This window comes from Patagioenas fasciata, chromosome 7, assembly GCF_037038585.1.
Source record: "Patagioenas fasciata isolate bPatFas1 chromosome 7, bPatFas1.hap1, whole genome shotgun sequence".
Taxonomy (NCBI): domain Eukaryota; kingdom Metazoa; phylum Chordata; class Aves; order Columbiformes; family Columbidae; genus Patagioenas; species Patagioenas fasciata.
In genome coordinates, this window is record NC_092526.1 from 7,414,978 (window position 1) to 7,429,668 (window position 14,691).

Below are 14,691 nucleotides of genomic sequence, written 5' to 3' on the forward strand. Positions count from 1 at the left end.
GCCATCCAGTACTGCCTGTCAGCCGTGGCACCACTTGGCAAACCTTATCTTACACCATCCTGCAGTAAGTGCAATGGAGCCAAGTGTCCAAGCTGAGGCCTGACTCTCCCCTGGTTTAATTTGCACCCTTTTCACCCAAGGCCAGTCCTTCAGAAGCAGGAGGCTTCTGAATGTCCTGAGCTGGAACGGACCCACAAGGATCATGGAGTCCAACTCCTGTCCCTGCATGTGACAACCCCACAGTTCACACCATGTGTCTGAGGGTGTTGTCCAGTCTCTTCTTGAACACTGTCAGGTTGGGGCCGTGACACCTCCCTGGGGAGCCTGTTCCAGTGTCCAGCACCCTGTGGGTGAAGAACCTTTTCCTCATGTCCAACTGACCCTCCCCTAGCACATCTTCCTGCCATTCCCTTGGGTTCTGTCATTGGTCACTGAAGAGTTCTGTGCTGACCCTTCCTCCTCCCCTTGTAAGGAAGCTGTAACCACAATGAGGGTTGGTCACAGAATCCCAGAATGTCAAGGACTGGAAGGGACCTCGAAAGCTCATCCAGTCCAGTCCCCCACTGAAGCAGGAACACCCAGCTGAGGTTCCACAGGAAGATGTCCAGGCGGGTTTGAATGTCTCCAGAGTAGGAGACTCCACAACCTCCCTGGGCAGCCTGTTCCAGGCTCTTGTCACCCTCACTGTGAAGAAGTTTCTTCTCATATTTAAGTGGAACCTCCTGTTTTCCAGTTTTTACCCTTGTCCTATCATTGGTTGTCACCGGAAGAGCCTGGTTCCATCCTCCTGACACTCACTCTTTACATATTCATAAACATTAATGAGGTCACCCTGCCCCCTCACATTCACTCCGCTCGGGGTCCCGCGGCGGCCGGGAAGTGCCACTCTACACTTTCCCCTCCCCGGAGCAGGAACCCGCCTCCTCCGCCTCCTCCGCCTCCTGTCCCAGCCCCGGGAGCGTCCCTCACGTTTGGCGCGAAAATGTCTGTGCGGGAAGAGGGAGGAGCGGCGGCGGGGCGGGGCTCTGCGGACCGCGTCCGCCGATTGGCCGGCGCGGCGGAGCATCGGCGCACGTGGGCTACGCTGTGGCGCGAACCTCCGTGGGGCCGGGCCGGGTCAGCAGCAGCAGCAGCAGCAGCAGCGGCGGGCGGGATGGATCTGGCGGTGGCAGCGGCGGCCGCGGGGGGCACGCAGCAGCACCAGCAGCTCCGCGATGAGGTGGCCGAGAAGTGCCAGAAGTTGTTCCAGGACTTCTTAGAGGAGTGAGTGAGAGGGGCCGGGCCTGGCGAAGGGCGGACAGGCCCGTCAGGGACGGTGGGCCGCGGGAGGGCGCCTCACGGAGGGGCCGCCATTTGCCGAGGCCGAGATCCTGTCAGGGGCCGTCGCTCCGATCTCCCCTGTTTCTGTCAGGAAAGCTCTCGTCTTCTGGGCCCGCCGCTGGGGCACCGCTCTGCCTTGGGGGAGCGCCGTGCAAAATCCTCTCCAGAGAGCTTCGGACGGGACTTCTTTAGCTGCATTTTGTCCCTTTTAACAAAGTTTTGTGACGACCGCGTTAAGAATCCCTTTTGCGCCTTGGTTGTTAGACCTTAATGCGCCTGACTCCCTACGTTTTGTCTCCCGAGGGACTTTCCTGTGGCAAGAGGGAAACACATGGCCCTGAGGAGCGCAAAACAAAACCCGTTTTGCTGGTGCAGTTATTGTTAAACCATAACTAAAACCCTGTGTGAAATGCAGATCCAGTGAGTGTGTGCTGGGCTGTTCATAGAACGGGTGTAACATGGGGATGGAGGGAGAACTGTTGTTGGAAAAGACGTTTGCAAGGGACTGTGGGTCACTGTCATTCCCTTGCACACTCCCTAACATGTGCCATCCTTTGTTTCTCCTCTCCTGAATTCCAAACTATTCAGTTGCTGCCTGATATAGAATCATTTCAGTTGGAAGAGACACTCAGGATCATTGAGTCCAATCATAACCTAACTCTGGCACTAAACCATGTCCCTAAGAACCTTGTCTAAACGCCTTTTAGACCCCTCCAGGGATGGTGACTGTGAAACGTTTCCCTGAATCACTTTCAGGTTCCAGAACAGCGACGGGGAGGTCAAATATTTGCGTGATGCTGAAGAACTGATTCGGCCAGAGCGGAACACGTTGATTGTCAGCTTTGCGGATTTGGAGCAGTTCAATCAGCAGCTCTCTACCACTATTCAGGAGGAATTTTACAGGTAAAACGTAGAGATTACCTGAGAGCTGTGCAACGGGGCAGTCTCAGGCCCACAATGTCTTACCAGGGAGAACTTTATGTGCTTTCTGTCCCCAAAACACTTATATTTAAGAAGTTGATTTGGTTTTGGTTTTGTTTTTTACTAGATCAAAACATATCTCTAAACTATTCATAATTACTCGTTTTGTCTCTCTGGAAATCATGAGTTAACTAAGCAATTGCATTTGTTCCAGTAAAGAAGGAGATGGTTGGTACAGTAGTACAGAATAAACTCTAGAACTTCTTGCTCTGAAAATATTTTATTGAGCCAGTAGCTTATTTTTAGTATCCACTTCTTAATATAAGGATAAAATTGTCATATGAGACTTTAAAAAGTATGTGGAAAAAGTCCAGACAATAAAACAAATGGAATTATTATGCAGTAATCTCATATTTTGGTTAGGTTTTGTGTGTTCTTATCTAATGTGCCAGTAAAAAACAGAACCTGGAAATGTATGATACATGCTTTTGATGTAGTCTAAAGCAAAGAAGGCGTTCTGATAGCTTCTATAACATTTGAACTTATTTTCCGTATTTCAGGGTTTACCCTTACCTCTGCCGGGCAGTAAAGACGTTTGCTAGAGACCATGGAAATGTTCCTTCAAACAAGGACTTTTATGTTGCGTTCCAAGATCTGCCTACCAGACACAAGTAAGATAATTATTAGTTCCGGAAACTGGTGCGGTTTTACTACTGGAAAAAAGCGTCAAAGCATACTGAAAATGTCTCAGCTATACAGCGTGAAATGTACGGTTTAACCTATCAGTTGTAAAGTAGTTGCCCAATCTTGTGCTGGGTGTTTTCTGAGACAGTTTTTCATTTGTGAATCATGCTCAGATACTTACTTTTGTTTGTGGAATATGATGAAGGTAACTTCTCTAATTTAAAAAAATATTGAGAGCTTTTGAAGTATCAGTGAAGTAACTTTTGCATTTGACCTTTACTATTAATCAAAAAGTTTATGAAAAATCATAAAATGAGAAAATATTCTAGTAACATTGTTTCTTTGTCTGTTACAACTGTTCTTTAGTCACAGACTGAATGAAACTATGTTGCATCTCAGTACTTGGGCAACACCCTGGGTCTAAAAATAGCAACTCAATTTCAGAATTTAATCCATATGAATTTCTGTTTTAAACAGGATTCGAGAGCTGACATCAGCAAAAATTGGGTCATTGATGCGTATCAGTGGGCAGGTTGTACGTACCCACCCCGTCCATCCCGAGCTTGTGAGTGGAACCTTCCTGTGCCTTGACTGCCAGACAGTGATTAAAGATGTGGAACAGCAATTTAAATACACACAGCCAAACATCTGCAGGAACCCGGTCTGTGCCAATAGGAGGAGATTCCTGCTGGACACAAACAAATCAAGATTTGTTGATTTCCAAAAGGTACAGTGGGGAGGGTGAGGGATGGTGACAAACGATGATGGTCCTCTCATAGTGGAAGGGTGTTGTTTGTACTGATACATGTTGAAGACACTTAATTTTGGTTCTGTCAACATCAAGAAAAGGCGCTGGAATTTCTGCAAATATTGTATTTCAATGGAAGGCTTTTGTTTAAGCATGGAAAATTATGAATAGTATCAAAGCAGTTTTGTTGTATGAGATTTATTGTCTAAAAAGCCACTGAAAACCCACATATTTGAGCCATTGTTAGCCTTGTGTTGCAGGTACATCATGCATAGTTTTTTTATATGAGTATGAAAAGAGGTGTCTTTAGTATCTACAGCATTTTGCTCTTCCAGATTGATATACTCTGCCAAATCCCCAGCACTTCACATCCTGCAATAATGTTTTCTGTCAGTCACATTAACTGGACTTTTCAAGCTGCTTTTCCTAGCCCTCAGAATTGTCATTGCGACCCCTGTGAATCCTTTTAAGTTTCTCCAAGACTCTTCTGAGGTGCTGATTAGTAAAGGGATTTTTGCTTATGTGCCTTATTGTAAGAGGAATTTCATGACTGACACAGATAGCAGCAATCAAATGCTACTTCCTATATTTATTAGGAGCTTAGCTTAAGCTTTGCTCTGCACTGGTGCAGCCTCACCTGGAGCACAGTGTCCAGTTCTGGGCACCACGGGATAAAAAAGATACTAAGCTAAGTGTCCAGAAAAGGGCTGTGAAGTTGGTGAGGGGTTTGGAGGGGAAGCCATATGAGGAGCAGCTAAGGTCACTTGGTTTGTTCAGCCTGGAGAAGAGGAGACTGACGGGAGACCTCATTGAGGTTACAGCTTCCTCACAAGAGGAGGAGGAGCAGGCGCCAAACTCTTCTCTTTAGTGACCAATGACAGAACTCAAGGGAATGTCAGGAAGATGTGCCAGGGGACGGTCAGTTGGACATGAGGAAAAGGTTCTTCACCCAGAGGGTGCTGGACACTGGAACAGGCTCCCCAGGGAGGTGTCACGGCCCCAACCTGACAGTGTTCAAGAAGAGACTGGACAACACCCTCAGACATGTGGTGTGAACTGTGGGGTTGTCACATGCAGGGGCAGGAGTTGAATTCGATGATCCTTGTGGATCCCTTCCAACTCAGGACATTCTATGATTCTATGAAGCAATTTCAAATTTGGTGACATCCGCTAAGCGCTAAACATTCTCTCCCCCAGGTTCGCATTCAGGAGACGCAGGCCGAGCTGCCGCGTGGCAGCATCCCTCGCAGCGTGGAAGTCATCTTGCGCGCAGAAGCAGTGGAGTCTGCTCAGGCAGGCGACAAATGTGACTTCACGGGGTCGCTGATTGTCGTGCCGGACGTGTCCCAGCTCTCAACACCAGGTTTGTTGCTGTGAACCAAACGATGCGTCCCTCCTGCTTGCCGTGGGACATGCTATTCTGACTGTGGCTCTGATGGCAGGGGTGCGCGCGGAAACCGGCTCGCGGCTGAGCGGCACAGAGGGCTACGAAACCGAAGGCATCCGAGGGCTTCGCGCCCTGGGAGTCAGAGAGCTGTCGTATAAGCTGGTCTTTCTAGCATGTTACGTTGCACCAACAAATCCACGGGTGAGTTTGGAGAGAAGGTAGATTTAAAGGTGTTGATCATTTCTGCTCTGTGTGGTTTTAGCTCAAATTAGGAAGCAGGAACAGGTAAAGGTTTAAATCTGTATATGTACCACCTCCCTGTGCATTTAACTCACTGTATATTCTGATTGCATTTATATAGCAGGTTTTTTTCCTTGTCTTTATTGCTCATAGCAGTTTTTACATATGTGGTTACTTACCGATGTTATGAATTTATTCTAAAAAGCTAAACGGTCCATTTATTTCCATTCAGCTTTCATCTATTTCTCCAGCATTTCTTTTTCCTCCAGGAAATCCTACTGCTTCGTTTTGTCACAGGGAAAACAGTGATCCTTCTTGTTCCCTCTGGTTTATCACATAACATCTTGAGATTTCATTACAACATAAGTCATACTGACTTTGGTGGGGTTTTAGCATAGTACAGTATTTTAATCCATACTTCTGCTATCAGGTTCACTGTCACGTAGGATAAAAATAGTGTTTGTTATTTTCTGTGTGTAGAAATTTCCTGCCTCATTCCAGAGCAATAACAGACCTTGTGATTTCCAGTTAATGAAGAATTCTTACAAGTTTTAGCCAAATTAAGCCATACTGTTTACTCTCTTTTTAATCTCTGGACAAGCATCTCTCCTGGGTTTTTCTCACTAACTGAAGTTAGATTCCATTGATTTGTTCTTATATTTTTCCCCCTCTAGGAAATTGTCTATTGGTTTTTAAAGGATAATGTGCTGAGCTCCCATAGCCTACGGTCAGCTTTTCTGAATGTGTTCCTCCCACTCAGCTTGCAGAGCAAGTTTGTGCAACCTCCTGTCTGCACTACTCACATTCACTAGTGGCCACGTTCTTACTTTTGTTTAATTTCCTTTGTTAAGTTTGGTGGAAAAGAGCTCCGAGATGAAGAACAAACCGCGGAAAGCATTAAAAACCAAATGTCTGTGAAAGAATGGGAAAAGGTGTTTGAAATGAGCCAAGATAAGAACCTTTACCATAATCTGTGTACCAGCCTCTTCCCCACTATCCATGGTAAGAGTCTAATTGTTTGCTGTTCGGTGATCTGCTGCTAAACCCTACATTTGACAGCTGGATATAAGCTTTATTTTTTATGGGTGTCCTTCAAAAGATTTAACGGTTCCAAACATTTCTATGCTGTTGTACATGTGTGTGTCTGTATGTTTGCAGTTGTTTCTGGCTCAGAGGTAATTTCAGGAATTATGTTGGTTATGTCTGAAAAGTTTTATCACTGAATTTGCTCCATATTCTGAGCCACTATAGAGCATAAAGGAATTTGGCCACTTTCTAAGTCGTTGTTCCCTGAAACTGTGTTGAGCACATAAAAGCAATTTTAGTGGACGTTTAGCAAATAGGTAAATTCTGAACGGATGTGCCCAAATGCTCCAAAATTCTGGTGGGCTGAAGTTTTTTTTTGAAAAGGAAAAATGTGGTGTTTTCTTTGGATTTTTAGTCGAGTGTCTTTTCTGGGGCAGGTAATGATGAAGTGAAACGTGGGGTCCTGCTGATGCTTTTTGGAGGAGTTCCTAAGACCACTTCAGAAGGCACTTCATTGCGTGGAGACATCAACGTTTGTGTTGTTGGTGATCCAAGTACAGCCAAGAGTCAATTTCTAAAGTAAGCATCTCTTTAAAATTCAGTGTTTAAATATTGTCCAGTGTGACTAGAGCTAGAAATGTGTACTCTGCCTTTCTACATTAAACAGAGGAGAGGGAAGTAACATTTTGGAGCACATTTTCCAGGAATTGTTTGGATGTGGTTGAATTACTTGAATAGGGCCAAAGTATACTCAACAGGCCCCTGTGGTTATAACAAAGAATGAATTCTTTTTTTGTTGGTTAGGTAGTTATCAAAGTATGGGTTTCCAAATATTTTCAAAAGACATGGATTATTAAAAATACAAGAGTTACTGCACATCTTAAAAAGTCAGAGATAGATTAAATATTTCTTCTTCTATTTTTAGCTTAGTCTGAATTGATAGGTCCCAACATTTTTAAGAAATATTCACTCTGAGAAATAGTTATTAAGTAATTATGGTTTATGCTAAATCTTAATGCTTTTTTTATTTGAAATTCTGTTTAATGTGGTTTTATTTCATTATGCTGCATTGTTCATTATGAAGCTGAGATCCTTGCAGCGTACACCACAACTCAGCAATGCAAAGGGACCCCAAAAGCTGCCTGAGGCTGCTGGTTGCCAGTCCCGCTACTCACTGCTTTGAAGCCATTTGTTCCCTCGCACTGACATTTACCTGACACACAAGAAGCTGTGTCAGCTTGTCAGGTCAACAGAAAACTTGTGGGAGGAAATCTGGGCTGTTTTTTCTGCTGGTGTAACCACGAGTGAATAACACCCCTGTGACAGACAGCAGTTAGACAAGGATTCATTTCCAAGTCTTGCTCAAACATCAATAGAGGTGGCAGGGCCTACCTAAATATTAATTACTTCCTCAAGGAAGCGACAGTTCCTGGCCTGAGAGGCGGAAAGCAGCACTGCGTTACAGTTACCTGCTTTCTGCAGGTTTTAATCTGACTTTTTAAGCTTGTGCAACACAATTCCTCATGGTTATTTCTCTCCGTAGGCACGTGGATGAGTTCAGTCCTCGTGCTGTGTACACCAGCGGCAAAGCCTCCAGCGCTGCTGGCCTGACAGCGGCTGTGGTAAAAGATGAAGAGTCTCATGAATTTGTCATTGAAGCTGGAGCACTGATGCTGGCAGACAATGTGAGTCCAGAAACTAGAGATTCCTGCATCCCCGGAATGATTTTGATTAATGACCAAGACCCCCAAATTGCTTTAATGATGTTTTTTTTTTCCAAAAGCGATTGAATTTGGGTAACTTATTTTTTATTGTTCCGCTGCAGGGGGTTTGTTGCATTGATGAGTTTGACAAGATGGATGTGCGGGATCAAGTAGCCATTCATGAAGCGATGGAGCAGCAGACTATATCCATTACGAAGGCAGGAGTAAAGGTAGCTCGCACTTTCCTCTGGGTCTATAGTCTCTGTCATCTCTTCTTTGTTGCATGTACTGATCCAGCATCAGTTCACGGATTTTCTTGTCAGCTCCACAGCTGCCTCACTGTGGCAGGAGAGAGAACAGTTCTTGTGCCACGTACCCAGGAAAGATCAGAAATGATGCTGAAATTAAAAAAGAGATACTAGTGGGTAGGAAACAGAAAACGGGAAAATCCTAACCTTGAAGTAACCCCCAAAAGAGGATATGGATTTGTGTGTATTTGTAGAAGGAAACTGTGTATATGCACTGTTAAAAAGAGGGTGTTGTGAAAAGCTGTTTCAAGGGCTTGTTTCAGAATTGTTGGCAAGAGTGTGGCAATGTTAAAATATTGATTCACCAAACTGTTTTTTGGGACAGAGTCCTGGTTAGAAAGGACTGGTTAGAAGCTTTTGTGCCCTTTTGAGGAGTGATTGTTTTAATACCTCAATTGAAACTCCATCTAAAAGATGTTATACTGACCCATTTGAATTGCATGAGTTGGTTTAGCAAGTGGTCACTGATATAACTTTTTGGGTTTTTTTTAATTTTAGGCTACTCTGAATGCCAGGACCTCCATTTTGGCTGCAGCAAACCCAGTTGGTGGGCGCTATGACAGATCCAAGTCCCTGAAACAGAATATAAACCTGTCAGCTCCCATCATGTCTCGCTTTGATCTCTTCTTCATCCTTGTGGATGAATGTAATGAGGTAATTTTAAGGAATTATAGAATAATTTATGTCAGAAAAGACCTCTGGAAGTCCCTAGTCTAACCTCACTCAAAGCAGATAATTGAGAACAGGTCGTGAAGACCTTGACCTGGTGAGTTTTTAGTATTTCCAAGGATGAAGATTCTGCAGCAGCCTCTCTAGGCCCCTGCCGCCATGTTTGTCAACTCTTATGTGTTTAGAAAAAATAATAACTTTTTAATCTAATCAGAATTTCTCATTATTCAGTTTGTGTACATTGCCTCTTTCCTTGTCAGTCTGTGCTTCTAAGAACAATCTGGCTCCATCACATCTGTACTCACCAGTGAGGCAGTTGCTTCTTTTCATGCTGAACAGACCCAGCTCTGTCAGCCTCTCTGCTTTTGCCCTCTGACCATCTTGGTGACCCTCTGAAATTTTAGGTGAAGCTAATCTCATAAGAGTGTGTTGCTTCTGCTTTTCTTCTCTGTCTGCAAAGTTAAAAGCTGGCAGTACAAATTCGAACGCGCTCTGCTGAGTACAAGGACACATTTTCATCTTGTAGTGATTTGACCTGCAGACTTAACACCATTAGTCATTTTTACAAATCGCCGGTCACTAAGGCTGAGACTGCTACCACCTGTCTGTGTGCCGTTTGCCTTGGGAACACACGAGATACAGAGATTAATCTTGGTTCAGGGCTGTTCTCTCCGCTGTTTTGCTCAGAGTGATTATCTGTTTGAGAAGGGACCGATGACAGAGACAGAGTAGGCTGAAAAGGAGGAAAGCAGTTCCCACGCTGCAAAGTGCTGCTCTCTGCCTGTTCTGTCGCTAACTTGTAACCCCGGAGAGTTCCAAGGGATTATAAATCCTAAAACTGCCTTTTATCCCTTTTCTGCTATGTTCCCTTGTGTTAAAAACCTCCAGGGTGCTCTCATGGATCTTCTGGCAGAGAGTTTGGCTTCTGGAAAGACTTTTTCTGCCACAAAGAATAAAAGGAATGGGAAGGAAGAATATAGCTGTTGTTTTAATATTTGGCTGGTGTGAAAGTGGTCTGACAGAGCAATTATATCCCAGGTTACAGATTATGCCATTGCCAGACGCATAGTGGATCTGCATTCCAGAATAGAAGAATCTGTTGACCGTGTCTATTCATTAGATGATATTAGAAGGTATCTGCTGTTTGCAAGACAGTTTAAACCAAAGGTAATTCTACTTTCGTGTCTAAATTGTTCTGCATGAGGAGGTCTTTTTCTGGCAAATGCAAAGACACTCAGTGTAGTGTTCTCTCAAGAAAGGAGCTGTAAATTCAGTTATTATCTAGAAATATAACATATTTTGGAGCCGTGTACTCTTTTTTTGAACTCCAGAACCCCAACCAACCCAGCTGAGACTATGTTATAATCCATAGTCTTAACTGCTTTGGTGAAACATCTTAACCGCTGTCTAGGGCAAATGAGGGGTCGTTTCATAGCTTTCTCATACCTCAAGGGCATGGGTTGTTCAGCATGACTGCTGCAGAAATTTCTGTATTTTATTGACTTAACTGCTTAATCAAATAGTTTGTTTGTCTTTATTTTAAAAGTGTATTGTTCCTCAATATATTTTTGCTTGGTTTTGCTCTAAGTACAAATTTTTGTTGTCTATGCAGTTTGGATGGGCTGTGTACAAGATTTTCGAGAAGTTCTTCTAACGTAGTTCTTCTTAAATAGAAGGAGAGAACACCCTCCTTTACAAACATTTGAAAACTCCCATTTCCATGTGGTGGGGAGATTGCTTTCCTGGTTGGATCTGTTTATGTGCAGATAGACTCAGGTTAAAAAGCACATACACAGAGCTGTACGTGGTGTTACTATGTCAAGTGTACGCTTGTGTGTGTTTGCACGCAGATTGAAAGGTAAATAAGCGTAGAATGATCTAGTAGAGACAGACATGAATTATGCCCAGAAGCAAGTCAGTGGAACAGAAGAATAGTAATTATCAAAAATCTGCTGTAGAATAATAGATGCATCAGTGTACTTATTGTAATATCATTGTTACTGTAATCATTATTACAATATCATTTTAGCATAAAATGATTGTCATTGTATTGATGTGTAGTATGTTTAGAGCATAGAATATTTCAGACAAAAGCAGCAGCCAGTACAGAAAAGTCTGGGAACTTCCAATCTAATGCAAGAAACATAAACTTTTATACTTTAACATGGCAAACTGTTGTACTGTCTTGTGTCACAAAGATATCTAAAGAGTCTGAGGACTTCATAGTGGAGCAGTATAAACGACTACGGCAGCGTGATGGCTCTGGAGTGACCAAGTCGTCCTGGAGAATCACGGTGCGACAGTTGGAAAGCATGATCCGGCTGTCGGAAGCCATGGCCCGGATGCACTGCTGTGATGAGGTATCAGGTTTTTGATAAAAGTTTGTATAAATGTTAATATAAATGTTGTGGGAGTTCTGGCTTTGCTATTTGACTATGGTATTGTACATATTTAAACCCTGGTGGGGGGAGGAGAGCGTGGGTCACATTTTCACCTGTGATGTGGTCATACGCAGTCTGAATTTGTATGCCAGAAATACTGGTTTTAAGGCATGTCTTGTAGAACTGACATCAGCTTGTCCAAACTGAGAACATGCATGTTTTTGCATTACAGTTGTATCAGCACTCTGAGCTTGTTGCCTGTGAAATTGTGACAAACAAGCTGATATCTATTGGTATCAGCCAGGGCCATTGGCCATGCTCTCCTCATCTGGCATAGTTTGTAATTTCTCACAGCTCTTCATCTGCAATCTAAAAAGCCAAAGTTCATCGAAGTATCTGAACCTCTTTAATAGCACTTGCATTTGCGATCTGAGCTCCTCCTCACATCAACCAGTGTTGAAATGTATATTGCGTTATGACTGTGAGCTGTAGTATGACTATTAGCCACCTAGTCCCGGCTTTAAAACTGAGCAGCCTTCTTGATGTGTTGTCTAGGGATTATGTGACACGTGCAGTGATAGAAAGTTGCTCACTGGTTGAGTAAGAAGGGCACCCATTGGGGTTTTTTTTATTAAATTCAGCTTATAAAGAAACAAATACCTTTTAGCTTATGGCTCAGGTAGAGATGATTTTTCCAGTTTTTGCTTTTCAATTCTGGAGGAGACTCTTCGTTAACTAATCTTTTTTCATATTGTTTCTGTTCAGACCCATTTCTTTCATGTTTCTTGCTCCTCCACTGATCTTTCTTCAAAGTGTTCTTGGCTTAAGTCAAAATTATATCAACTCCACATGATCGCTAAAGCCTGAAAGATTCATCAGGCTGCTAATTCCCTCTGTAATCTGGTGTGAAGTCAAAGTACTTGTAGTGGGATATAGTTTGATTTGCAGGTTCTTTACTGTTTAGGAGTAATCAGGTGGGATGGGTAGAAAGACCCTTTGTCAGAGTCAGGGGTGAGTTTCTGGAGGTTTAGGGAAAAAAACTTAACACTAGAAGAGCCACCATGCCTATTTAATACGTGTATTTCCCAAATCTTCCCCAGGTTCACCCAAAACATGTGAAGGAAGCTTTCAGGCTTTTAAATAAGTCTATCATTAGAGTTGAGACTCCTGACATCAATTTAGACCAAGAGGATGAACAGCAAATGGAGGATCAAGAGGACCAAGATGGAGCCAATGGTAAATTAATTGTAGAGAATTTTTTCAAATGGGAAAGTACTTCCCTCCTTTAGAGCTTACCTTGTTTGGGGATATGCTTCTCCTCAGTTTCTCCATTATTTCTCATCTGATGAGGTCTAGGAATTTTGGCTCCCGTTCTTACCTCTCTTACTTCTTCAGCCTCCTTGTGGGTTCACTCACCTGGTTGGCCAATACAAAACTTTTCAGTCACTCGAAGTACTAAACAGTTGAAAGATGTTGCAGCTTTAAACCTGGGTATGTGTCCAAACAGGTGAGGCAGCAGCTCCAGCTGGGGTCAATGGTCTTGTGAATGGGATCAACGGCCATCCCGAGGACATGAACAAGGATGCTGCCCCCAAAGCGTCTCTTAGACTGGGCTTCTCTGAATACCGACGGATTTCTAATCTCCTGGTGCTGCACCTCAGGAAAGCAGAAGAAGGTGAGAATTTGTTTATTAAAAAGACAGGAGACCCTGAGTTGTGTTGCCAGAAAACATGCTGATTTAAGAAACAGAAGAAAGTCTGAGGGGCTGTTGCATATTTCTCTCTTCAGCATTATAAACGTTAACATAGAAATCCTTTTCTCTTACGGTTTGAATGGTATCTTACTGCTGCTGTTTATGCAAATCGTTTTTGTTGCAGAAGAGGATGATTCAGCATTAAAGAAGAGCGAACTTATTAATTGGTATCTGAAGGAAATTGAATCTGAAATAGAATCTGAAGAAGAACTAATAAATAAAAAGAAGATCATAGAGAGAGTCATTCACCGACTTACACATTATGTATGTATAGACGTGTGGATAGTGAAAAAGTATTTTAACTTATGTAGTGCAATGGTTCATTTTTAATAGAATGCACTGCTAATTTGAGAAATGTGTTTTGTGCTTCCATATTATTGGCTGGTGCAGTATAAATGCCTTCTTTGTTTAATATCGGTTAAAAATAATTGTAGAGAAAACAGTGAAATAAATTAGAGATGTATATAAGTAAAACTTCAAAGTGCCATATTGTATCCCTATAGCAGTGTAAGTGGTATTTTTCTGTAGTTCTATAGTGTTAGGTTACATATTAGGACATAGAAATGCAAACAACACTTTAGTGCCGCTGTGACTTCAAGCTATCTATCTAGAACAGTTTGGAGGAAAAAGTATGGGAATTTGAAAAACTTCTCATTGTTAAAGATACAAAACCACTAGCCTGAAGTGTTCCCTGAAAGCATACAACGCGTAAGAGATTTCCACTGAATGTAGCTCTTAAGATTAGGGACCTGTTACAGTTCACAATGAAAGAGGTTGAATAATTCATCAGTAAGAGGTGCTACCAGTTTAAACAGGAGATGCCTTTCAATAAGTACAAACAAACCTTTCTTATTCTTGTTTGAATAGCAATTTTTGTCTGTTGCAGGACCACATTCTGATAGAACTGTCCCAGTCAGGACTGAGAGGATCCAGAGAAGAGGAGACTTTTGATGAAGACCCATACCTGGTTGTCAACCCAAACTATCTGCTGGAAGACTAAGGGCCGAGAGAGAACTGGGTTGTAGAACTGTCTAGTTACATGTTGGAAAATTCCTTTCTGCGTTGTTGCAATGGTTGCTGTATAGCTAACATCTTAAATTCATGTGAACACTTTACTGTGGAATGTGCCAATGTGTGGTTAGTAATATACAATTGCTCGTTTACACTGAGCATAGCTGGCAAGTTTTTAAAGAAATGACACGCTTATATATCAGTTCTGTTATTCTGGGTTTCATTGCCATCGTCCAGAGGCAGAAGAGAATCACTCAATAGGTCTTTTCAGCATCAAGATATGTAGATGCTTCTGTTTCAAATGAGAGGAATTTTGCATTGCTTTATTATATTCAGTAGACTTTTTATGCTACAGTTTTTTACTGTTTTTCTTAACGTAAATAAAAGTTTATTAACTGTCTGGAGATGTCTGGGGGTGGATTTGTTGTCACTCATATGTGGGATTGCTATTTTCTATGCCTGTGCTTTGAGGCTGAAAAAATAGTGATCTAAATGCTTAATGTCTTAAGAAAGATTAAATTTCCTGGAAGAAAGATGTTG

At 42.7% G+C, this 14,691-nt stretch overlaps 1 protein-coding gene across 1 annotated transcript; it reads left to right on the forward strand.

The window, feature by feature from the left end:
- Window positions 1-1,106: 1,106 nt before the first annotated feature.
- Window positions 1,107-14,551, forward strand: MCM6 (minichromosome maintenance complex component 6). The gene is made up of 17 exons (XM_065841365.2): window positions 1,107-1,263; window positions 2,077-2,223; window positions 2,802-2,912; window positions 3,403-3,652; window positions 4,871-5,036; window positions 5,116-5,261; window positions 6,152-6,302; window positions 6,764-6,905; window positions 7,870-8,011; window positions 8,152-8,259; window positions 8,836-8,991; window positions 10,045-10,173; window positions 11,205-11,366; window positions 12,488-12,623; window positions 12,895-13,062; window positions 13,265-13,404; window positions 14,027-14,551. The coding sequence occupies exons 1-17, from the start codon at window positions 1,154-1,156 to the stop codon at window positions 14,138-14,140; spliced, it is 2,478 nt and encodes an 825-aa protein (XP_065697437.1). The 5' UTR covers window positions 1,107-1,153; the 3' UTR covers window positions 14,141-14,551.
- Window positions 14,552-14,691: the final 140 nt, after the last annotated feature.